Consider the following 26,348-nt stretch of genomic DNA (forward strand, 5'->3'; position numbering starts at 1 on the left):
ATATACAGCCTATGTCCACCCTGAAGTTCCATTCTAAATATTGGTGAAAGAATTTTTGAAATCGGATGAGTAGTTTCGGAGATTACCTGCTGCATACAAACTAACATACATACATACATACATACATTACCTCTTTATAATATTAGTATAGATAATGTATGTCTGATATATCAATGAGATAATTGAGATTTACTGAAATGAAATCTAAGAAAATGAACTTTTTTCGAAATAAAGAATCTGGATTAGAATCCATTTTGGACTTTCATGTATGTTACGGAAGTTTAGGATTATAATGTTTCCCCGTATCTACTAGCCGTATGTTTAGTCCAACGTTGATTCCTAGCATCAACAAATCACAATCAATTTACTAAATTTCTCTTCCAGATTGTCGCGAAGATTCTTTACTGTTTCGGGGCATTTCGGTTCAAACTCTATCCAGAACCTATTAATTTGTTAAAAAGTAACTGTTTTACTCTCTATTCATCAGCCGCATTAAAGTAAACAATCGTGAGGTACATCTTCCTTTAATAGATAAAATAGAAATAAGCTTTATAAATAATTGTACTCTGATCCTTTGCGTAACGAATCCAATCCAAACAATTTACAAATTCCACTCGTAATATCTTTATGATAGCGCCTCTAGTGTAAGTACCAGTAACTATCCGTATCTGATGTCCGCCATGATCGGTGAGTGGAGGTGATTGGCTTTTGACTGATGCAAATGAATCCGTAAGAAAAATCTCACAATATTCTCTACCAAATTCCGCCCATAGACAGATAAATAAGATCGTCGAAGAATTATAACAACGTTTAAGCAGGTGACTTTATTATAATTTGCCAAAATAATATCATTAAGCCTATCTGTCAACTTTTACAGGTCAAATATATGAGATTGAGGTTACTGTTTATTTATATTTAATTGGAAGTATGTTCATTTTTACTAGTAGCAACAAAAGACAACGCAATCATAGTCTAAGGAATTCCACGTTTGCCTTATTTATATGAAATGAACAACAATGAAGACGGATAATATCTACAAATTTCAGGAGTTCCTTCCTGCCATACGATTATCATTAAGCTTATGTGTTTCCCAGAAGCCAAATTCCATAGATCTATCAAATATGGTGCTTTGGAATTCATAATTATTGCCTTGAGATAATAATAAATTAAAATAATGTCAGACTTAACGCTGGAAGAGCGTATGAAACGTCTGGAACAATTACTTTTGGGTGGTCCTTTGATGTTGAATGGAAAAAGTTTTAGTATCGAAACATTATTGGATGCATTGGTTGTTCTGTATGATGAATGTGTCAACTCTTCACTGCGGAAAGAAAAGACCATCTCGAATTTTATCGACTATGGTAAGTATTTTTTATTCTTATAATAGGATGATATGAATAAAACATGAACTTGATATATAATAAATCAATTGATATATGAGAATGTCATCAAATTACATATTTTTATTAATTGATCAAATCTGATTGAATTTTACTACTATTTAAAAATATTAAATAAATTGATTAAATATAGAATATAATATAATTTTACTATTGATTTTTTTTTAAAATATTAATATAAAAGATTTAAAACTTTACTATAACAGTAATTTGCTTGTGTTAAATATAATACTAAATGTTTATTAGTTGTATGTGTTTAAAAAATATATATATGTATAACAAAAATTCAAGCTTATGTTTTATTTTTTTTAATAGTTTTTAATTTTATTGATAAATAAATTTTATACAACCAAGAGTTTGATTAAGTTTTATTAGTGTATCTCTCCTAATTTTATTTCATGATAAATCAAAATCAATGTTTGAATTTTTAAAAATCTTTTGGCAATATTATGTAATTAAAAGAAATGAATGTAATAGTTTTAATTTCTTTAAAAATGTTCCTAGTTCAACTGTTCTATAAATTAAATAGAAAGATCTATTTTTAATTAGAAGGTATACAGTTCAAAATAGATACTAACAAGATTTTATTATTAATTTTATTAATTCAATATTATCACTTATTATTTAACAGTACTTTTAGGATTATATGTTAAAATGTGAATATAAATAAGCTATAATTAACAGAATTGTAAGATTACTGGATTACAGAATAATTTGATAAAATTATCAATTAATTTAAAAAAATTTATTGATAATTATGTGAATTTAGTATAAAAGATAGACGTATTACTATATGTTGAGAAATTTAATGATTTTTTTAATGATTAAATAAATTTAAAAAATTAATTAAGAAAGAACTAGAAAAGAAAAAACTCAAAACAATTTAAATTTGTGACTCATAAACTAGGATGATAATATTGTCAGGTTTTCATACAACTTAATGCAGTTGTTTCTCTCAGATTTATTTAATCCCAAGTTTTTTGGTTGTTTTTTGTACATGGGGAAACAAATTTTTTAATACATGTTTTTAATGTCTTTATATGTCTTATAGAATCAAGTTTAGACTTTATCATCTTGTCAATACTAAGAATCTATTCTGTGTAATTATTTTAAGTTTGGTTTAAATAGTTTTTACTGTATATTTCTGTCTTTTCTTAAAATTTGTTTATGTGCATATTTTTAACTTTAATTTTTATTGTCTGTCAATCAATTGGAAGTTTAATGGAGACCTTGGATAAATGTGATTTCTGTTCCATGTTTCTGAAAAACTTTTTCTTTCAGAATATTTTTAACAAACTTTATTAGTGTTTTAGATTTATTGATTAGTTAAGTATAGGGTTCCTACACACCTGAAAAGTCAGGGATTTTCATTAGTGTTTGGAAAAAGTTAGGAAAAGTCAGGAAATTTGTTTACTTGGTTGTCTTGTTGATTTTGTTTGCTGATAGTATGGCTGACCAAGTGTAGCTGTCTGCAGGCAATAAGAAGTATTGTGGTACAATGCGATTTACAAAAAGGAGTTGCACAATATTTTCCTAAAATTATAGGACACAAAATATACAAGCATACAACAAAATCAATTGTTATTTTTAAAATACTTTTAGATTTTAAAACTGCTGTATTAATTATTTAGTATTATAAGTTTGAGAGAAAAATCTAACACACTTAATAATCTAATGTTGATAAAAAAAAATTTTGAAATATTTTAACTATCTATCTCTCACAATTTACACTTTCAATTTGAGGGCAGGTGTTAATGAACTGATGAAAAAATAATAATAAGTTATTTATCAATTTTTGTTCTTTGTTAATATTAATTCAAATGGTATTATTTATCATTTTTCATCTTAATAATTTTGATTGCATAACAAAACAATTTCTGATTTTGAAACTTTTTTCCCAGTTTATTAATATTTTATAAAGTTTGGAAAATTTATTAAGGGATCCAAATTTAATAAATTTATACTTTTGTGCATGGATTATACAGAATTTTTTAATAATAATAAATGGCTATTTTCTTTTTTTTTTTTCAAAATCATGAAGTTTTACAGTTATGAGTTAACAGGATAAATTATTTTTATTTAATAAAACATTTTAGTTTTATGTAGAGAAGTCATGTCATAATTCTGTCTTATTTTATTTTTAATTTCATTAATTCATTGATTATAAAAAAAAGCAATATATAAACTGTTAATTAGAAAAAACAACCAGTTAAAAAGTTGGTGATGTGAGGGTCAGGGAATTTGTACAATGTTGGTTAGGGGAAGTCATGGAATTTAAGACAAAAATTTGAGTAGGAACCCTGTAAATATAACGAAACTACACAAACAAGCTTTATTCTTTGTGTAGTTTCTATCTTATTATATTAAACTGATAAAAGTAAATAAATAAAAGATATGCTAGATATTTAATTGTTAATCTCTTGTATTTTGATACATTTAAACATATTGTCTTCAAGAGAACAAATGGAATAGAATAAATGTTTTGAATATGAAATTTTTGATTTTTCAATGCATTTCACTTAAATATAACATTATAATCATATATCATCAGCATTATAATACAATAGAATTGGAAAAATACTGGGAGAAGCAACAACAGCTGCATATGGCATTCATTGATCTGGAGAAAGCTTATGACACGGTGCCTAGACAAGAACTCTGGAGGTGTCTAAGGGAAAAGTTGGTTCCTGAAAAGTATGTTAGATTGATCCATGAACTGTATAGGGATGTGGCCACAAAGGTTAGAAGCTGTGTAGGAGTGTCCCAGTGCTTCAGGGTGAGAGTTGGTTTACATCAAGGGTCAGCACTGAGCCCCTTTTTGTTTAACATACTGATGGAGGTGATCACAGACGAGGTCAGAGAAGAGGCACCTTGGACAATGTTGTATGCAGATGATATCATTCTGTGCGCCGAAACAAAAGAGGAGTTGAGGGTTAAATTGGAAAGGTGGTTGGGTGTGTTGGAAGGGAGGGGCATGAGGGTGAGCAGGAGTAAAACAGAGTATATGTGTAGTGGGGAGGAGGATGGTGCCCGGGAGAGTGATCTGGAGTTGAGGGGTGACGTATTCCGAAGAGTCAATACCTTTAAGTACCTGGGGTCAACTATGGCTGAGGATGGAAGTGTGGATAAGGAAGTGACAGGCAGGATTCAGGCTGGTTGGCGGAATTGGAGGGATATGTCAGGAGTGTTGTGTGATAAGAGGGTGCCACTTAGGTTGAAAGGGAAAGTTTATCGGATGGTGGTGAGACCAGCTATGCTGTACGCTGTTGAAACTGTGAGCTTAAGGAAAACCCATGTCAAAAGGATGGAGGTGGCGGAGATGAGGATGCTCCGTTGGATGTGTGGGGTTACGAGACGGGATCACATTCGAAATGAATGTGTGAGGGGGACAGTGAAAGTTGTGAACATAGAAGCAAAGATACAGGAAGCGAGGTTGAAGTGGTTTGGTCATGTGGTACGAAGGGAAGAAGGGTATGTGGGAAGAAGGGTTATGCAGATGAGTGTGAGGGGGAGGAGGCGGCGGGGACGGCCGCGGAAAAGGTGGATGGATCTTGTGGAGGAGGACTTGAGAGAAAAGCATCTGAATGTGGAGGCAGCCCAGGACAGGGAGCAGTGGAGACGACTCATCAGAAACAGCGACCCTACATAGTGTGGGAAAAGCTGAAGAAGAAGAAGATTATAATACAATAGAATATTAAAATAAAAATTCAAAACAATAATAGGATGATAATATATAAATAATAGTAATAACAATAATATAAACAATCAGAAATAATCAGAAAGTTTACAATAGAACTCTGCTTCAAATTTTATTTTAAATTTGTTTAAAAATACTTTTTAAGCAGAAATGAAAATAATATAACTTTTCATTTAATAATTGAAATTTAATGATGTTCCACTACATTTTTGTGAATTAGACTTATATAGTATCTATTTATTTAGATATATGTATAATGTAGCCTGCTTCATCTATTCTGTTTTGTAAACAAAAACAAAAATATATTTTGTGATTTTCAGGAACAAAATCACAGAGCTGCAAATATACTGTACTAAAATTCATTGAAGTCTTACAGTATAACCTATGTATTATAAAAAAATTTGATCCTCAACAAAACTAGGCAATAATATACAAATAATAACATTCTAACCTTGAAATTTTCATAGCTGATAAAAGTTCAGAAAAACAAATGCTTTCAGTCTAATCTAAAACCCAAGTATTGATAGTACTTTTCAGAACTTGCTGTTTGTTGCAGATAGCTGTGTAAGCAAATTGTAAAATCCATATTCTAAGTGGTCCAAAATTGTACATAAAATGACACACTAAATTTTGTATATTTTCTAATGTAATTATTTTGATTTATACATATGTAATGAAATGTGTAAAAACTTTTGATAGGATATAGTTGAAAAAATTTTTAAGTCCATTTTCCAGTTATAATCAAGGATTTCTGTCTAATTAAGTGGGAACTTTCTTAAAAACATTTATACAGAAAAAATTTAGACTTGAGATTAAACTTCTGACATGGGGAAACTTCTTAAAATGAAAAATATCAAATGGAAAATTATATATAATTTGATATAACAGAGAAACTAATTGTTCCAATACAATTTGATAAGTTTCATATATCTCCACCAATTGGTAATTTGAAATAATTATGTAATACATTAGCTTTACTTAGAACAAAGAATCATATTTTTAATGTTTAGGATCGTGACAATCCAAATAAGATGTGTTGTATAGTCTTATGCAAGATATGGCATTTCCTACAAATGTCATTATTATTATTATTATTATTCCTTTCAACTTTCATCAGGGAATTTTTTTTTCTAGCTATAAGATTTTTGAGTTTCGTGCAAATTCCATTTTCAGCAAAAATACATTTAAACTATATCTGTACATATTTTAAATTCTTTGCATTTATTTGATGCAATATCTTTGATATTTAACTTTTTTTTAAAAAATTAATAAGATTAAGACTTTTACATTTAATGTTCTCTCCCAAAGCTCTTATATTTGACTGAACTATTTTAAATTTTTTTGACTTAACATTGCAGGCCTCATATTCATCTTTCTTTTTCTACTTTTTAAGAAATTGTCCTAATTGTACTACTTTTTGTCTTTAACAGATAACCAATAAGCAATTTTTTTCTAAATAAAACATATGTAATGCATATTCTTGAGTCTGCTTATTCTTCCTACATTTGTATATGTAATGCAAGATTGATTTTGTGATCATTAAATAATAAACTTTTAGATTTCTTTAAATTAAAAATTTAATTTTTTAAATATTAAAGACCAAATACAAATAAAAATTTGTCGTCTTCACACATCCTTTACAACCACAGGAACACAATTAACATGAGCAAAGTCAACCTTTCTTTTGAGACTTTTCCCCGCATAAAAATATGAAAGTTGATTAAAAAGTCCCTCTGGCACCTGATTTAATTTTTTCTAATCTGTAAATCTCAACAATAGTTTTTTAGTATGAGTATTTAATCAAGTCTCAATGAAGATTACAATGGCCTTTTCTTGATGATTTTTGTTGCTCTAGTTTTACTCAATTTGTTCCAGGTTTTTCTAAGCTGTTCTAGCAATTTTCCTTTAAATTTGGAAAATGTTTACTAATATTTAATTAACAACATTAACTCCAGGATCAATTTTATATTCAGTAATTATTTTGCTTTTATTTACAACATATATGACGTGCAGTCAAAAAGTTCCAACACTCAGATGCTCATGTCATGAGAGAGTACTGGATTGTCATGAGCATGCAGTGAGAGATACACATGGTTTTCATGAATCAGGGACTATTCCAAGCTCAGCAGAAATGCCAGAATTGATGCGTCAATGTGGAAGGGGACTATTTTGAATGTGATGACTGTCAAAGTTAAATAAAGTATATTGTGTTCTTTTTATACACCCATCTCGGAACTTTTTGATTGCATCTCATATCCCAATGTACTTTGTTGTTGTATATAGTTTTAGCTCTAAAAGCAGATCATTTGCTGAGTTTATTAGCATGTCATTTCAATATAAAGTGAAATCCCATTTTAATGTTTCTCAGTTTAACATTAACTTTGATTAGGCATTCATTTTTATGGAGAACTAGTTGGGACTACTAAAAATGATTAAATTTAGGTTTAAATTTAGAGTTTCTAGATTTTACACTAAATTTTGATTTTAAAGAGCAATTTTTCTTTTATCAGCTCGTTGAAAGATGATTTTGACTTAATGTTTATAAGATAGAAGATACAATGGCAATTTTTGGTCCCAAATTTTGCAGCTCTCACTGATTTATGGGAGCAAATACTAACTCACTCTTTTAGAATTTAATCTACAAACCTATTCCATTTTTTATAATTTCAACTTTACTGTAATAAAAGTTAAAGAATAAAGTCTTGAAGATAACTCCTTGTGTATGACTGAACAAAAAATATCTACATGAAATACAAACAAACAAAAAGGTTAAAAAGACAATAATTTATTGAAATGAAATAGTCCAAAAACTGGATGTAATAACTAAAACTAAATACCAAAAAACTTTAAATCCAGTAAAAAAAAAACTGGAATGTTTATTAATAGAATGAACATTTTCAACCATGTATAATGGCTGTTTTCAGCTTTCTGTTCCATTTATTATGTTCCATTTTAGAACCTGAAGATAACCATTGTAGTTGGTTGAAAACATTTGATCTGTTAATAAATGTTCATTTTTTTTATACTGGATTTAAGGTTTTTGGTATTAGTTTTAATAATTTATTGAGAAAACATAATAATAGCATTAAGAGATATGTAAAGAAAGAATTACAATGCAAAATATATTAAATACAGTAGAGCGTTGTTTATCCAAAAGTCGGTTATCCGAAATATCTGTTAACCGAAAGCATTCCAGTCGGCAAATTAAAATTTATGCTAGTGCTGTGGCGCTGCAATCTTTGGCTATATCTTGGGCTACTCCAATATTTTTTTTGTTGGTCTGTGTGTTTTAGCTGGCAGCACTGGCACTTTTGTGTGGTGTTTTTTTGAGGACTGTGTGTCGTGTTGAATCGAATGTTTTTGATACAAGATCAACTTCTAAAGTATATATATATATATATATATATATATATATTTTTTTTTATTTTTGAATATTGTTTGTACAAAATAAAAAAATAATTTTTAACGATACAATAGCCATGATTATTATTTTAAAAAGTTTTTCGTTAGGCTTAACATCGACGAAAATTCAATGCGAAGCAACACGCAACGGAGAAAAATTTCAACATGGGATGGGTTAATATATTTTTTTGTACATAATCGGTTATCTGAACAACCCCAGTCCCCAATTGATTCTGGTAAACGATGCTCTATTGTGTAAAGAATACAATTCCAAATATGCAAAGTATAAGAAAATACACAAAAATTTTTTAGAATATATATTAAGAATATAATAAGAATATAAATTAAATAGTAAAAATTTAAGATTGAAAATTGTAAAAACCATAAGATAGATGTTTGTATTTGTTTTTAAAATAGTTAGTCATGAAATAAGATATTTTCTACCAGATAAGTATAGTATTTTGAATCCCATATAATATTTCTAGAAGAATCTTCTTTTAAGTTTTAAACTTAGGGATTGATAAACAAGTATTATTTTTAGTTAACTGGGGTTCAAGTACATTTAGTAGTGGAGAGGCAACCATTAAAAAATTTAAAGTATAAGACTTGGTCAAAATACACAATATAATGAAAGATAGAGGGTGTATTAATTCTTGATCTAACTATTTTGCTGAAAGTCATAAGTTGGACAGTTTATTAAAAAGAAGATATATTTTGTTGAGTGTAGTTGCTATTATTATTATTATTATTATTTTTTTTTTTTGTAAAAGAGTTAGTGCATCATTACACTAAATGAGTAAACAATAATCACTTAGGGATTGGAAATTTGCAAAGAATGAAGATCTAAAAACATGTGATGATAGAATAATGACAGTGACATTAAATCACACCTCTTCTATTCATCAAGTTTTAACTATCTTATGAATGTGTTTTGAAAATCTTAATCATTAGTTAAATAATATGCCAAAATCAGAGATTGTATCTATATATTTAATATGATTCCTGTTAATGTAAATTGTATTTACAGAGGTATTCCTTATTAATGCAAAACACATCATTACCATTTTATGAAAGGTAATAGATGAAAAACCTCATGAGTTTTGTTAAAATGTCTGTTTGTAAAAGTGTGAAATCAGTATTTATTAGTTTCATATTGTCAGTGTATAAAATTACATGAGAGGATATGTTAATACTACTAATAATAATAATTTTGTAAGAGAGAAAAAGTAAACTACTAAGAACAAGGCCCCAAGATATTCCACAAATAGGAGAAAAAGGAAGAAAAGTAAAATTACAAAATTTAATGGTAATTAATAAGTAAGAAATAATTATTTAACCAATTTAAAATGCAGGATATCAAAATATTTCTCAAAATGTTGATTAATTGTGGTAGGGAATATCAAATCAAAGGCCTGTTTAATATCAATGTGGACACAATAAGATGCATTTTTTTATACTCAAAGTTGTCAATGATAAGGTATTGTAGCTGAAGAAGAATACTACATTTCAACTGATACTGTAAACTACAGTGTTGATGGAGAAATTCTAGCTTCCTATAAAAAGCAATAGCTACAGTACTTGAAAACTTTAACATTGTTGAAGATATAGATATTGAATATCATATTTAAGGTTTTTAAATACTTCTAAATGCCAAAAACAAGTAAAATTATCATTAAGTCTGATCTCACTTGAGATAAGATTCCCTACCCCTTCTAACTTCTTCCTTGATTTATAACCTTCAAAATGCATTTTTTTGCTTTTGGAATTGAGATCTTAAAATGTCAAGAAATGCAAAAATTTTGGAAGATCAAAACTTGATTTGTTATAATATTTTTCTGTTTTATGAAGCATATTTCCTGTGAGTCGTGATATGGCTACAAGTAGAGAGAGCCCTAAGCGTCCTTCGCAAACGACTAAGGTAATAAAAATCATTAGAATGGAATTATCTGTTATTTTTGGAGTAGTTGTTCTAGCTGGGAAAGTAATATTGACAGCAATGATTCTTACCATAATATATTATAGAGTTCTTAATTTGTTATTAGAATTAACATTTTTCATGATGTCTTGATTTTTTTAAAATTGTTTCTACATACCATATTTCCTCAGTTAAATTCTGGGATTCAATAAATTCCAGTTTTCAAATAAGCCTTGAGGAATGAAAGTGGCATTAAAAATAAATCCTTCCTCCCTTTTTTTTACTCTTTCCACCCTATGATCAATAAGAGGGTCTTTTTTCAAGCCTATCATATGTTCAGCCAAGCATAAAATGAGATGGTCAGATAGTGAGGAACAGAGCCTGACAAATTCAGGATAGACCACTTCTGGAAAATTTTCAGTGGTTTTTTTGACCTTCCTTGATTTGATTCTGAGTCTCCAGAATACTAGGCTGATATCTTAGACAGCGAATTTGGTTAACTATGACAATTCATAATTATTTCAAACATTGTAGCTGTAATCTGTAAATTAAGATTATTGCTTTTAATTTTTACCTAGTTATCTCCTATTGCAAGGTAATAAATCTCAGCCTGAAAAAACTTCTGGGTCTTCAAATGAAACGTGGAGAATATGTATGTTTTAGAAATAAACCCCCTGGGATTTAGTTGAGGAAATATAGTATTCTCTAATTGTAAATGTTATTGAAAAGTAAAGGCCATAACCTATCTAAGTTTATTAACTATCTAAGATTGTTATTTTAGTAGGAAATTTTTACATTAAAAAAATAAAATAAAATTGAGGTATATAAAGGTATATAATAAACTAACTCTAAGTTATCTTTCCTTTCCTTGTTAATGAAACAATTGTTCATTTGATATTTTCTCAAACATCCTTTAGAAAAGGACGTTTTTTGAAAAAAGTGGTGAGTGTTTTTTCTTTTAAATTTGTCCTTCTTATCCTAACTTTTCTTCAGGAAGTCTTACTTTTTAAACCTTGAAACACAGTTGGAGCACTGACATTGTCAAGCTGTTTTAAATTTCATATTTTAAATCTTAAATTAATTAGTTCAGTTCTCTTCTACTAGTAGCTCGGAACGCCCCTAGTGGGCGTTCTTTACAAATTTCCACGAGACACGGTTCCTTTGACTTTTTTGTTCCTATCAATATGCTCTACAGCTCTGTTAAAGTCCGAATGGTAAGATTTACCCTCCGAATGAAGAGGTGGCAACCCCCCAAACCGTAGACCCCTGTACTAACAATAAAGTCAAAGGAACCATACCACTACTCGCGACCCTTCAAGAGATATAAGCCCCTGAAATAATAAATTCCTATTACAAATATACTGAATTATTTATATTGTTATATTGACCAAATAATAATTTATTGGCCAAATGAATAATAAAAATTTATATTGTTAATTTAAATAAGAATTAAAATTGTTAATATGTTTGAAATATGACACACGATAGGGGCGCCTCTAGTGTCCGTTATCAAACGGTTACGGGACAGACACCTGTTGAATGGGTTATATATATAGATTCTTTGAAACTACATTTTTTTTTTCCCAACTAAGTTTTATGTTAATTTTTTGTGCTTTTCAAACATCAGGTACTATCTTTTTCATTAATTTCTTACAAATTTTTTTTTCTACTGATTGTAAATAGGACTTTCAGTTTCTTCAAATAATATTTTAATGTCATCCCACTTTTTATAAAGCTATGGTATTTCTTTGATTAAATCCAGAGGTGGTTTATTTTTAAAACATACATGTGGCCTCAAAAAAACTCTAGAGCATAACAATGTGATGCAAAACACATTTCAGCAACCCAGTAAACCAGAATCCCTAGCAACTATCTGGATAGCTTACACAGCAGTCAACAGATTTACTGATACCACTTCAATGAAAAATGTATATCTGAAAAAGGTGGTTGTTCTCTTCCTGTCAACTTTTTGTATATTTGCTTTTACTAAAATACATAAACTTGGTTGAAATTGAGACTGGTAGTTGATAAAAGCTGTTTCTCCTCATCAACATTGAAAGAATTCTATAGAAATTCATTTGCCACAGCCTACCACCACATGAATGGAACCTTTGAACCTGATCCAGAGATTACAGAATCTCACACTGCTTGATGATGAATATGTCATTGTTTTTGACTTTGAGTCATTGTATCTGTATCTTCCTGGAATGCTACTTTTACCTTCTTAGAAATTTCCTGTTAGAGCACATTAACCTATTTCTTACTCTTCATATGCAAGTTTTGGAGCTGGTGAGCCTTGAGACATACTGTTCATTTTTCCAGTATGATGGAACTACTTACTTGCAAGGGAGAGGTAGGATGGTTCTATTCATCCCTTTATCCAGGACACTTTGTGAGACAGTTTTCCAATTGTTGGAGAAGTTTGTCCTGCTGAAATATAGCAATGCATCCAAAATTATGCCAGGTACATAGACAAAAAACCTGATACACAGAAATACTTGATGTTAACACCAACTCTTACAGACTAAAACTGTACCTGGAGCAGGAGAGTGTGAGACTCATTTTTTTGGATATTCTTATCAAACTTAAGGATGGCAGAATCAAGACTAAAAGCTTTTTGGGAGCCTTTATACAACCCTCTATTTTTTGGATCTCATATGATCTACTGCACTACAAGCTAATCATTTTCAAAGACTTTATTAGAAGGTTATATATCCACTGCCCTGACATTGTCAACAGACAGGAAGAACTCTCTTACATTAAAACACTTGAGAGCATTTTGATTATCATCTTAGATTATTATCATTTTGATTATCGTACAATCACTGATTGAGAAATGACATAAAAAATAACCTTATTTTCACACCAGCAAATAATTTTAATAATGATACAAACTTTTTTGACTTATCAATAGGTCTGCATCAGGTTGATGTATTCATACATTCTATTTTTAGAATATATGTGAGTTACATGAATGTTACAAAACTTAAACTTTGGAATCATTTTGAAATTTACAAGCTAACAAATTATACATAATGATGTGTGATTTGGTAAAAATTAAAATGAAATTTTAAGTTTGATGTTTTACAAATATAAATTTTCCTTAGTTGTTCTTTGTTCTTCTTAAATACATTGCCAGGTAGGTATAACTTCACACTGTCTTTGGAATTGAGATGTTTCCCTCTATTTGCCACCTTGAATATTTCCAGGGTGTTGAGTGATCTGGTTTGTTCGGTAGGGACAGTATGCTTGATTGGTTTGGCAGACCACTGTTTTGCTCTAGGAATATCCATTTTAATTTTTTAACATTTTTATTATGCAATGAGTTAGAGACCTTTTCCTGTAAGGTTACAACTCTCTTGTTCAAATTACATAACACATTTGAATCTTTACTAAATAGATGATTTTTAAATTGAATTAAGTTGTTGAGTTTAGAGTACATCAATTTTCTGGTTGTTTGTATGGCTTTCCTGAGGTATATTCGCCTCAATTTCAGAAAAGATTTATAACCATTGGGAAGGTGGAACTGGAAAATGGACATTGGGAACCTGATTGATTTAAATTTTTCAAATCATTCATCATTATATATTATGTTAATTTTGTAAGGAATACACTTCTAAATTTCAGAATTGTCTTGATGATTGAATTTTGTAACATACATGTTAGAACACTCATATATTCTAAAAATAGTGTTTAAATACATTGACCTGATGCAGGCCTATTAATAGGTCAAAAAGGTTTGTATATTCATTTGTAAAATTATTTGATGGTGTAAAAATAAGCTTATTTTTTCTCATTTGTCAAATGTTCGTTAAGTTTCAAATTTTATAAAAATAAAAAATAAAATCATATTTTAAACTTCTTTATTTAAGAAATTAACATTTTATTTAATTTTTAGTACTTTTATAAAAATGGTTTTAAATTACATTTCAATTCAATATGATTTTCTTACTTGTTAAAATATTTTTGTTATTATTTAAAAACAAATTTATTGAATAATAATTTTTTAACTTTATATTTTAATGATTTGTTATAAAATAAAATATATATAAATATGAAACTTAGAATTTTTATTGTAAGCATTATTTCTATTGAAAATTTTTTGAGTTTTAAAATGACCATCTTTATAGCAAAATTGAAATGTTCATTAAAAAATAAGAATCATATGTTTCATTGCTTTTTGTCCTTAGTTACATTAAATTTTTGTAATACCATATTCACTGGTGTGATAAGCCTAAAATTTAAATATCAGGTTAGATTATCACAAAAATTTAATAATTGTGTTTATTAATTTTTATATCATGTAATGTATAATTTCACTTAATTGACATGTTAACTTTTCAAGCTACTGGAACACAACAATTTTCATTATTCGTTATAAAAAATAAAATTTTTAAAAATGCTTTGTTCTAAAATTAATATAAACAGATTTTTAAGAATTTACAATTATGTCTAATAAATTTTACTTATTTTTAAAAATTTTTAAAAAGTTAATAAACCATGATGAAATAATAGAATTAAAACCCAAAAACAAATACTTGAAAGATTATCGGAATCAAGAAACTGAGATGAAAAGTCACAAAAACATTTTATCTGTACACAGTTTTGACTCCTACAATCTTTCAAGTGCTTGTTTTTGGGTTTTATATTTTACTTATATGGAGTTGTTTATATCAAAACAGATAAAGTAATAAATAGCATCAGCTTTACTTTTACATTTTATAGAGATAACTATAAATAATTTCAAGTTTATCTTAAGGATTTTGGATAATAGAAAGATCTCCTAATTAGAGATTATTTTTAACTTATAAAACTGATTTTATTATGACAGTCATTAATTAGAGTATCCATTTTATACTGTATCAGTTCCTTTTCAGATTTTAAATTGTCAATTTGAATTTTTAGATTATCTATTGAACTTTCCATTTTTTCAAATTGAATTTTATTTTCCTGTATAGTACCATGAATTAAATTCAGTTCTTCTTTTATATATTCCATTTGTGCAGATAGTTTATCATTAGAAGTATTAATCAATTCAGATATCCTATTCCATAGATCTGCTGTTAAAGTGTCATTCGAGCTTATTGGAGTAGATGAATTAATTACATTGGACTCACCTGAAAAGCTTTGTAGATTTTGTTTAGATATATCCGTATGTGAACCATTGTTTGCCGTAGACGATTCCTGTAATTCTTTATCCATTGATAAGTTGTAGTCCGTTATAAGCTTGAAATTAGATGTACCTGGTTGCGTCTTTTTGCTTTCCGGTTTGCTTCTATTAGTTGGCGGTCTACCACATTTTTTTGGTGAACGTTGCATACTTATTAATGATTAATTTTCCTCGAACTTGGTTATTTCTTATTAGTATTAAACACTTTTGGTTAATTCATATAATAAAATTGAAAAAATACACTAAATTCTAGATTCACGTCGAGGTGTAGAAACAAAGTCACCAGCAGCGCTCACGGTCAAGTCACACCCCCTTATAAAACTGATTTTATAAGATTTTAAAATTTATTTTCATTTATTTTTTTTTTAAGTTATTGACAAGATTATGTCTTGTTTATAAAATCATACTGCCACTTGTTCTTACCAGCATAGAGGTATGAAGGAGTACATTTCGAGAGTTGATATTTGGCACAGAGTATTAGGTGCCCAAATCATTTGCGCATAAAAAAATCCAGACTTGTAGGTAGTCAGGGGACCAAGAATCGAGTCAAAATAAAATACAAAATGGCAACCCTCTTTTACAAACAGGCAAAACAGCCACCTCACCCCACCAAGGTCAGGTAGGGGAAAGTACCACCCACAGTCATTCTAAGAAGTGAACTCTGACCTTAGGACTGAACACGTAGTTTCTTCTAGGTTAAATAAAATTTGTAATCTAATTTTGTAAATTTGGGAGTGCTTCAAATATGACGTTAAAACGGTTTTATGTCGTTACAAGTGAGCTTTTTTTTAACATTATCTAGTATAGTAAAATCGTAGGACCGATAAAAATTTGACATTATATTAGGGTTGTCATTACATTCGATGACATTATAATCGGGTTAAACTGCATATTGTTTGTGCAAAATAAAAAAATAATTTCGGACGATACAATAGCCACGATTATTTTTTTCAACAACGGGAACTTTTCATTACGCATTGACAAATATTCAACCCGGGCTGACATGCAACAGAGAGAAATTTTGAAATTAGATAAGTTAATTTCATCGAAGATGCATCGTGGATGATCTCATGGTCTTGGTCGGCAAAGTTTGAATGATTGCGCCCAAAAGCAGCGATATCAAAGAAGAGAGAATGAGAACGAGACCTGCCTTGAGTTTCAAAGTGATTCCGTCTCCGAGACAGTCTTGTCCCAAATACAGTTTTGCTGTTTTACTTGTTTTCATAATAAAAAAGTTTGTATTCTTGGAAGTATAAAATAGTTTTCTTATAATCAACTTATAAATAAAAATATGTGCACTTCATGCCAATATATAATTATAAACAATAATGTCTTTTGGCATTGAGATACTTTAATGATAACAAAAATAACACTTTAACAATAACAAAAATTAGCATTACTTTCAACATCATGTTGACTTCTTTTTCAGATCATATAAAGAAGGGATGGCCAACATGTAGACCGCAATCGACCGCAAAGGTTTTGAAAGTAGCCCGCGAAGCTAAAGTTGAACAATTTGCTTTCACTTAAATTAATGTTTAAAAATCTTAATTCGATAATTTATTCTTACAATAATAGACTGTCTGTGCAACGTACCCATACTGTTTGTATTTATCCTGATGAACAATGCAAATGAATGTTAACGCATGCGCATATAAAAATCTTAAAATTGTTTGCCCGTATTCATAGTCACCCGCGGACCATATTTTACCAAAAAAAGTAGCCCCTAAGGGATAAAAGTTTGGCCACACCTGATATAAAGTATATTAGAAATTATTTTAATATTAAAATATATTTAATTAAATGTTCTGTTACTGGTTTAGTTGTGGATTTTAAAGAATTAAAAGCTATTGATTTTTTTTTTAGTAACATATCATACAAGGAGCAGTTGTTGATACAGGCTTTATTGATGGAGGAAATGCATTTTGGATCTTAATTATCCCTCTTCAGTCCTTATACTTTACAAAAAGAAGATAGATAAGGATTAAAATTAAAATATATGTTTAATATATTATATATTGCTTGAAAAAGACAATGCAATATCAAAAGTAATTGCTAATTTTTTTATTATTGTTAAAGTATCTTAGCATGGAAAGACAGTATTGTTTATAATTATATAATAAACTCATTTAAAAGATGTGAGAATAGTTTAATTTAAAAAAGGAAAAAACAAGATATATTAAATTAATATATATGTATATATAATTTTAAAATATATATATTAATTTAAAAACATATATATGTATTAAATTAATAAACTAATTTTAATAATACGTATAAATAGGTTTTACTGTATTAATAACTTATGTGGAACACTCTTGGTTCCATAAGAAAGTGTTCAATTTAGACTGCTGGCTTGAAAAAAGTCCTGTTAGTGTCCATACAGCAGAGAATAAAAAAAAATTTTTTTTTAATGTACAATTAACACTCAATGGCTGATGTAGGTTCAGAATACATTAAAATGCAGATTTGATTTACAACAATAAATGCAAACAAAAGCAGCCAATTTTTTTCTCCATAGCTAAAAAATATGTTGGCAATTGCTATAAATTTGACTATAAATTTTTAGTGCAAAAATGGATACTGAACTAGCCAATTTGGCACAAAGTAACCAAATAGAGTAATCCTGGGCAGTGTTCAGTAACAGAATTCTTGTTATGTCTAGTTATGCTGCAATGTTGAACTCATTTCTAACTACTGTGTGACTCCTCCCACTGCTAGAATTTTAGCTAGTTCAGTCAGCTTCTTTTATGTATGCTAACTTCTACTAGTGACATTGTTGTTTTTGTCTCATTGTACAATTTGCAAGATGGCTGCTTGTGTTGGACTAAAGACTAAATGTATTTTATTATAACAATCACAAAGTGGATTAAATGTCTACTTATTCTAAAATGACTTTGAAATGTAAAATTATGATATGTCAGTATAACAGATTTCGAATACATTTTAACAAAAGATAACGGTTCATTTCATTGATTACAATTAATAATTGCTTCATTAATTTCTTCATGATCTGACGCAGCTTCCATTTGAATAATTGTATTGGTTACTTCATCTTTTTCGACCCAGTTCATTTGTGACAATTGTTGCAATCATAATTTTAACTTCTTTCACCATTTTGCCCAGTTGTCTAACTAAGAAAAATTGTTCAATGATGCTCAGAACATTCTTAGCTCCATCTACTAAGCCACTCAGAATTCTAACTTAGGTGTTCTGCATTACTGAACACAGCCTGGTCTTTAGGAAGAAATTATGCCTGAGACTATTAGTGGACAGGAATATGGAAAATCTCCCAAAATGCCATTAAGGATGTTTGTCATAAATTTTCTTATCAGTTTTTAACTGATAAGACCTTAAAACAGGATGACTCAATAGTTAGACATCTTCAGAAATTTCTTTAATTTTTAACTTAAAATCACAAAATGATGTCCAAAGTTCAAAGTAGAGATGTGTCCAATATACTCTATATCTTGGATACTTCTCTCCTTTGAACTTCGGATATCAGGTGTCCAAGATACAGAGTATCATATAAATGTAAGAGTTCAGGGATTTATCCAGTTCTGTGTGAAAGTATTCAAGATATGGGGGTGTCCAAATTGATGGGTTTTACTATATGTAAAATACAGTAAGACCCCGCTTAACGCTGATTCAATATAATGCGGTCTGCTTGAAGCCTTAAAAAAGCTCAAAATTCATGCTGATTTAAATTATTGCAGCATTTCATTGATTCATATATAATATGATTATTTGTGAACACAAACCGATCAGCAAAAGGTGGCAAAAAGGTATACTTTCTTTAAATCTATGTTTGTTTGGTGCAACTTTGGAAAAAATATAACATCAAGGATGCCATAAGAAATATCGACTTCGCTTGTCAAGAATTAACTGAGAAATGCATGAATGGAGTGTGGAAGAAATTATGGCTAAAGGTATCCAAGAATTCTCAACGAGAAGAGCCTATCACTGTATTGTTAGGTTGACCAAATTGTCAACCTATTCGATACAGCAGGACTAGATGTAAATGAGCAGGATATTGAGGAGTTACTGCAGGTTTCTGGTGAGAGCCTTACCAACGACAACCTTCAAGAACTGGCAGAACAAGGAATTCATGTAGAACTGGAAAATAGAGATTCTGAAAACAAAGAACCCAAAAAACTTCTCTACGGATTTCCTTAGTAAAAGTTTGGTAATGATAACTGAAATCATTAATCAAATTGTAGCAAATGATCCAGATTTTGAAAGGAGTGCAAAAGCAAAATGAGGTGTTTTGAATGCGATCTTCTGCTACTGACATTTGTTTAAGGAAAGAAAAAAGTGACAAATGGAACTTCACAACTTTATTACAAAAGAACAACAATTTCAGAAAAGTCAGGACCTTCATCTCAAAAAATGAACTATTAATATATAAAAAATGAACTAATTAATATATTATTATACATTTCTGTGTGCATATGTTTGTGTGTTATTTAACATATATAATTATGCAAATTAATATAAAAATAACTTAAAATTAAAGTAAAATTTGTTTATTTTTGGTTGCATGTTCCTCTATCCCTATTTACTCTATGTTAAAATGACCTCATTTAATGCTGTTTCACTTAGCGCTTTGTTGTAACACATCCCCTGCGTTAAGCGGGGTCTTACCATATATACATAACCTCTTAACCTAAGTCAAACTGCATTAAGTTGAAGCTGTCTACAGGTCCCAGGCACAGTATATTGTGTTTCAATATAATATGGTCTTGTTAAGTTGAAATTGTTGGTACTTTTAACTCAAACCTATTTTCCCATGTATCCTCAATCCTTTGCTTCATTTATGGTCTCCATTTTCTCCTATATTTTGTTTGAATGCAGATGATTAAGATAAACAAAAATAATGGTTTAATCCCAAACACAACACTATGCCATTACAACCTTATGTTGAATCCTTTTAGCTTTTACTGATACAGTATGTTACTTGTGTTCTGATTGGGACAAAGGAGGCACCTTGAAAAAGCACTCAAAAATCCCATAAACTGTGTACAATTTTGTAATCATTCTGTGAACTAATTGTTGAGAAATGGTTTGATAACAGGAAATTCATGTTTAGAAAAATTTGAGAAAATTGTATATTAAACTTGTTAACTAAACTCAAATTGGGATATTTCTTACTCCTTAAATTTTCAATTAATGAGATTGTACTGTATATAATTTAAAATATATATTAATTTATGTATAATTTCTAATATATATATGTGTAGCATTTGCACCTGCAATGCCCTAGGTCACCATACCCAGTTACTAGTCAGGGAATAATGGTCAATACTAAGAAAAGACCACATGATGCCAATGGTCAGTGTGTGTCGAGAAGAAAGAGATATTCATCATTCATCATCAGCTCACAAAGAGTCTTTTCTGTACAGTCCTAGCAGTATACAACGTTCTCTATTAAATAATACTTTCATTCAGTTACCTTGGTGTTGTTTGTCATATCTGTGCTACCACATTAGTGGCAAATACAAAATTCCAAAACAACCATAACATATATATATTTAAATTTTATAATAAATAATAGTTTTCCATCATTTTAATTACTGAATGCTAATGTTTTCAACCATCTTTAATGGTCTTCTTCAGGATGTTGTAAGGTTCAAAGTTTTAAATAAAATTGAATTTTCAAGCACAATTCAAAATTATAGAACATTATGTGTATCAGTTAAAGTTTAAACATTCAAGCTAAATTACACAATCCAAAAATTTTCAGAGAAATATTTTTACAAATACAATAAAATAAAATGTTAGCTATATACACTGAAGAGCCATTACATTATGACTACCTGTTTAATACAATGTAGAACCACTTTTCACCCTCAAAACTGCCAACATGCAGCGAGGCATTGACTTGACAAGATGCTGGTAGGCAGTCTGAGGTATCTGGTATCAGGTGCTCACCAGCTGGTTTTCCAGTTCCCGAACATTGCGAGGTGGTTGTGTGGCAGCATGAATTCAGTTTCAGGTGGAACCACAAACGTTCAATTGAATTGATATCAGGTGAATTCGGAGGCCACCACATGACTTGAAATTCACTGGAATGTTCCTTGAATCACTCCATGACAATTCCGGCCTTATGACATGGTGCATTAAGAAACAAAAGTATGCAATCAACAAGAAATTGGACAGTACAGCCCTAACAGCATATGCTAGCTGTCATAGATGTAAATTAATTAGGATGAAGACAAAATTGTTAGATCTGCCAATGACTTTAATTCCCTTAAATATTTAGGGTTTTAGAGATATAAAGAGCAAATAGAAACAACAGTTGTGTTAACTACCATGATCTGGACTCTTTAGCAGCTATGTGGAAATTACTTTATGAAATCTGATTTGGTCAAATTTATGTATTATCACTTCAATTGTTACAAATTGTACAATGTATTATCACTACAATTTAATATTTATTGTTCGTTATTTTTACGTTTGTTAATTTTATTATTCAATGTTGTTTATTTTTTTGTTTTTTACCTTGGATTTAAATTTTATGCATTTTAGTTTGTATTTTTATTAATTTGTTTTTGGTTCAGTTTGATATCCATTATATATTCAACAACTGAGGAGTTAAATTAGGTCCAAAATGTTCTTGCTTATTAAATTTATATTGCGGGAGTTATGTTAAGGTGTAAATTTTTTAGTTTTTGTGACATTTTCTCCATTTCTGCAATTACAAGTATCCCTCAAACAATATAATATTCTTACAATACAATTTGAGAATTGAGGATATTCCACATACAAAACTTCACAATTTTTAAGTGCAAACACCTTATTCATTATTTTTTTTATTCAAGCAAGCATGTTGTCTCATATTTAACCATGGATTTTAGAATATAGAAATTTTCAATGTTTTATGCCTTTTGCCTAGTTTTCTTTAGTCAGAACTGATTGTACAATTTTCTTATTCTTTGTCCTAGCTTCCTATTCTAGCTTTCCTATAAATCTGGTATTGCTATACCTGTAATCAGTGATAGCATTCTAAATGAAACTAAAAGACTGTTGCTGTTTGTTTTTATAGATTAAATTAAAAGTTACTGCATAAAAAGATTAAACTTTTAAAGATCTGGAATTTACTAATTTGTACTTAGCTTTATTAAAGTAATATAAAATTTTTTATATTTAAAAATTATAAAGACTCCCAGATAATGATACCAATTATTTCTATTATGATAATTTATTGAGCAGAAAAAAATAAGCATTAATTTAATTTAATGCTTTTATCTCACTGATTTATTGAAAGGAAAAAGTAATTGAGTGCTAATTTTTATTTTTATCATTTTGGAATTTTTTGATTTGCAGTATTGTTTTTATTTATGTAGTTTTTCATTGTGAGATTTTATTCTTGAGAGTGAATATGTATGTATGTATACAGTACATGTATGTATTAACAAATGTTTATAGTTCTTCATAGAATTTAAGCTTTAAAATCGAAATATATAAAAATCATGAAAATAAAGTCAATACTGTATTTTCTTTTTTTTTAAATCCTTCAATGTTAGTTGCTACAATTGTTTAGAGAATATAATTAGTATAATTACAGTATGAAAGTGTAATTATGTAGCTAAAAATTTTTGATATTTATTATTTTAGCTAAACCAGTTGTCCAGAACATAAAGAACCTACGTTTAACAAAAGATGACTTTGAGATTTTAAAAGTTATTGGACGAGGTGCATTTGGAGAGGTTAGTCCATAAAATTTATTTTCTTTATATATTAGAAAAGTGTTGAAATAAGCATATGACTAATATAGATGGATTTAGGCTTAAATAAGATTTTTAGTTTTAGGTTGATAGTTGTTTAGTTTTAGAAGATTAAAATGTTGGTCAAAATATATAATTCAATGTTTAATTTCTAAAAAAAATTTTTTTTTGAAATGTTAATATGAATTTATAAAAATTATCATTATATTTAATGAAATGAGATGATATTATGATGTATTATTAATAAGGATTAGCTCCTAATACAATAATTAGTTAACCAGTAAATATTTTTTTATATCTAAACTAGCTGTTACCTGCGACTTTGCCTGCGGGGGTTTTGTAAGCAAACCCCATTTATATTCAGTATTTCAACAGCCATAGTAATTGTTATATAACACCTACCGCTGAGAATAATGAGAATTGCTGAGAATCAAATGAACTATTTTCAATTTGATTAATTTTCTGGAAAGTTTACAATCATTCTATAATCGAACCAATATGCAATAACAAATTTGAATTTAAAACGGTTTGAACATTTGGTTAAAAAATCAAAATATATAAAAATATTTATAACAATGTCTGAAATGTTATCAATTTAATACACCTAAGTACTCAATGAAGACTAAATGTAATTAAAAAAAAAAAATTGCATCTAAAATAGTACAGTAGAAGCCGTTCTTCAGGTTAAGACTTAATGCTCTCCCTCTCCCTCGCGGGGAATTTCGAAAAATCCCTTCTTAGTGTGCATTTTTGTGACGTACTCTATGTACCAAATTTCACCTTTTTAGGTTCAGCAGTTTGTTTTGGGTGATGATGAATCAATCAGTGACTCAGTCAGGACAAGTAATTTTATATATTTAGATTGATTAAATGTAATTAAAAATTTGATTTTCTTATTTTTGTTTTGACAAGGTATTATGAATAAGTAAAATAATATATAATTATTTAATTATATATAATTTATTTATTTTTAATTTTAAGGTAGCAGTTGTCAAACAGAAAACTAATGGGAAAATCTATGCCATGAAGATACTTAATAAATGGGAAATGCTAAAAAGAGCAGAAGTAAGTATAACATTAAATACAACTTTTTGGATAAGTAATATAATTTATTAAATCTTAACAATTTTCTACATTGCCTCTATAAAACTTTTTAATTTTTAAAATTTATTATTACTGTTTTTGAAAAATCGTTTTTAAAAGGATACTGGATTATAAAGACTTAAATATTTTTTGACTTAAATATACAGTTAACATCAATTGTTGCCATATTTCATTTAAAAAATCTTTCAAAAGACAAGAATATGAAATAATTCTGTATCATAGAGTTAATATGGAAAGATATTTAATTTTAAATCTTTATTGAAATAGAGAGAATATGAAGTTATAATATTGAGAAGTGAAAATTGAATATTTAAAAGAATGTGTTAATAATTTTTACATAACAAACAAAGATTTCATTTTAAATATGTTCATTTAAAATTTGACAACATGACAAAAAAAAACTACTGTAGATAAATGAAACTAATACTTTTTTGCCATTAATTAATTGATATCTGAAACATTTAATTTAACTAATAAAGATAAATTTATTATCATTGAATATAAAATCACTGGTAAAAAATTATTCATATTAGATGAATAATTTAAGTTATTGGATGAATGATTTCATCTAATATGTTTAATCTAACATTTGAAAATAATAAGGATGATTAATAAAGATAGGAATCCTACATGCAAATTTAATTAAAATTGCATACCTACATATGCACCATTGTGTGTGAAATTTGTTCTTTCTAAAAATTTACACTTGTTTTTTGTTTACATGTTTCTTCTATTTTTATTGAAATTTCAGTTTAATACATAGAGGGTTTTATTTGTATTAAGACATAAAATGTTCATTCACATCATTCCAAATATGATACTTTTGTTGAATCACCATCATTATTTCAATATTATTGAAGGTTCAGTTATGCTGTTTAGATCTCAGGAAATTACAATACGCTGAAAATGATTGTTTAAACTTAATGGAAGTGAGTGGCATATAAAATGAAAGTCCAGTTCTTAGTGTCAACAAGTTTTCCCACATATGGATTTGTAGAGAGTGAAGAGAACAGTTTCTCTTTTGCAAATCTATATAAGGAGTTTAAAGTTCTCTGGAAAACATTCGATTGTTCCTCTTTTGTTAAATTCTGGTTTTCTAGTTTCCTAATATATCCAACAAGGCATTTGAATGAGTGGATGCGTACAGTTCATCTTCTTGATCTGTACATGAAATGAAATCCTTGACTTGTTACACTACACTTGAAACATCCTTGAGCTTCCCAATGAATTCCTTAATTTTATCAAAATTTTCTGAAAGAAATGTTATAGCCTCTAACCAAGTGCGCCACCTTACTATAACTGGAGTGGGTGGAAGATGTAATCTAATTACTTTTTGTAACGCTGTACTCAAGCAGGAGCTTTTGTAGGAATTTTTTTTTTTTCACTTCCAAGACAAAGGAGGTGGCTATCAGATATTCTTCTTGCCCTTTCTCACACACTTGATGTAAATAATGTAATAAGAATATATGTAACCTGATTAATGAATAAAAAAATTTAATAGTTTCATTGTGAGTTTTGTTCTGAACAATGCAAACTTTTGCATTCACCAATAGCTAACAAAATGTTAAATAGAAAGATATATTAAAACTTTACAGACAGAATTATTTACAGTTATTATTATTTTTTTTAATGTACTACTTAGCTTTAATTTGAATGTGTTTTTCGTGTTGGAACGAATTATTTGGTTTTACAGGACATGAAATTCAAATTTGTGGCGTAGTAAACACTAGTATTGTGTTTTATTCCAAAGACACATGGCAAATTTTCCATTAAATTCCTTTATTAGTTGAGTCGATACGGTGCATTGTTTTGTACTCGTTTCGGGCTTTGCCCCTCTTCAGTCAACTAAAATACAATATATATATTTTAACTTATTACAGTAGAGAATTTACATAAAACAATGAGTACATAAACGATATATAGACGTACCTTT

General features: G+C 28.7%; 1 protein-coding gene across 1 annotated transcript in view; it reads left to right on the plus strand.

Moving 5' to 3' along the window:
- The first annotated feature begins 638 nt into the window (after positions 1-638).
- The window catches only part of LOC111613690 (serine/threonine-protein kinase MRCK alpha-like), a 26,797-nt gene continuing 1,087 nt past the window's right edge, over positions 639-26,348 (plus strand). Inside the window, exons 1-3 of the mRNA XM_023355035.1 lie at positions 639-1,361; positions 23,202-23,293; positions 24,293-24,376. Of these exons, the coding sequence (XP_023210803.1) occupies positions 1,175-1,361; positions 23,202-23,293; positions 24,293-24,376 (363 nt within the window). The 5' untranslated portion in view covers positions 639-1,174. The remainder of the gene's footprint in view (positions 1,362-23,201; positions 23,294-24,292; positions 24,377-26,348) is intronic.

The sequence above is a fragment of the Centruroides sculpturatus genome, unplaced genomic scaffold, assembly GCF_000671375.1.
Source record: "Centruroides sculpturatus isolate CEXI.00-Female unplaced genomic scaffold, Cexi_2.0 scaffold1657, whole genome shotgun sequence".
NCBI classification, from domain to species: Eukaryota; Metazoa; Arthropoda; class Arachnida; order Scorpiones; family Buthidae; genus Centruroides; species Centruroides sculpturatus.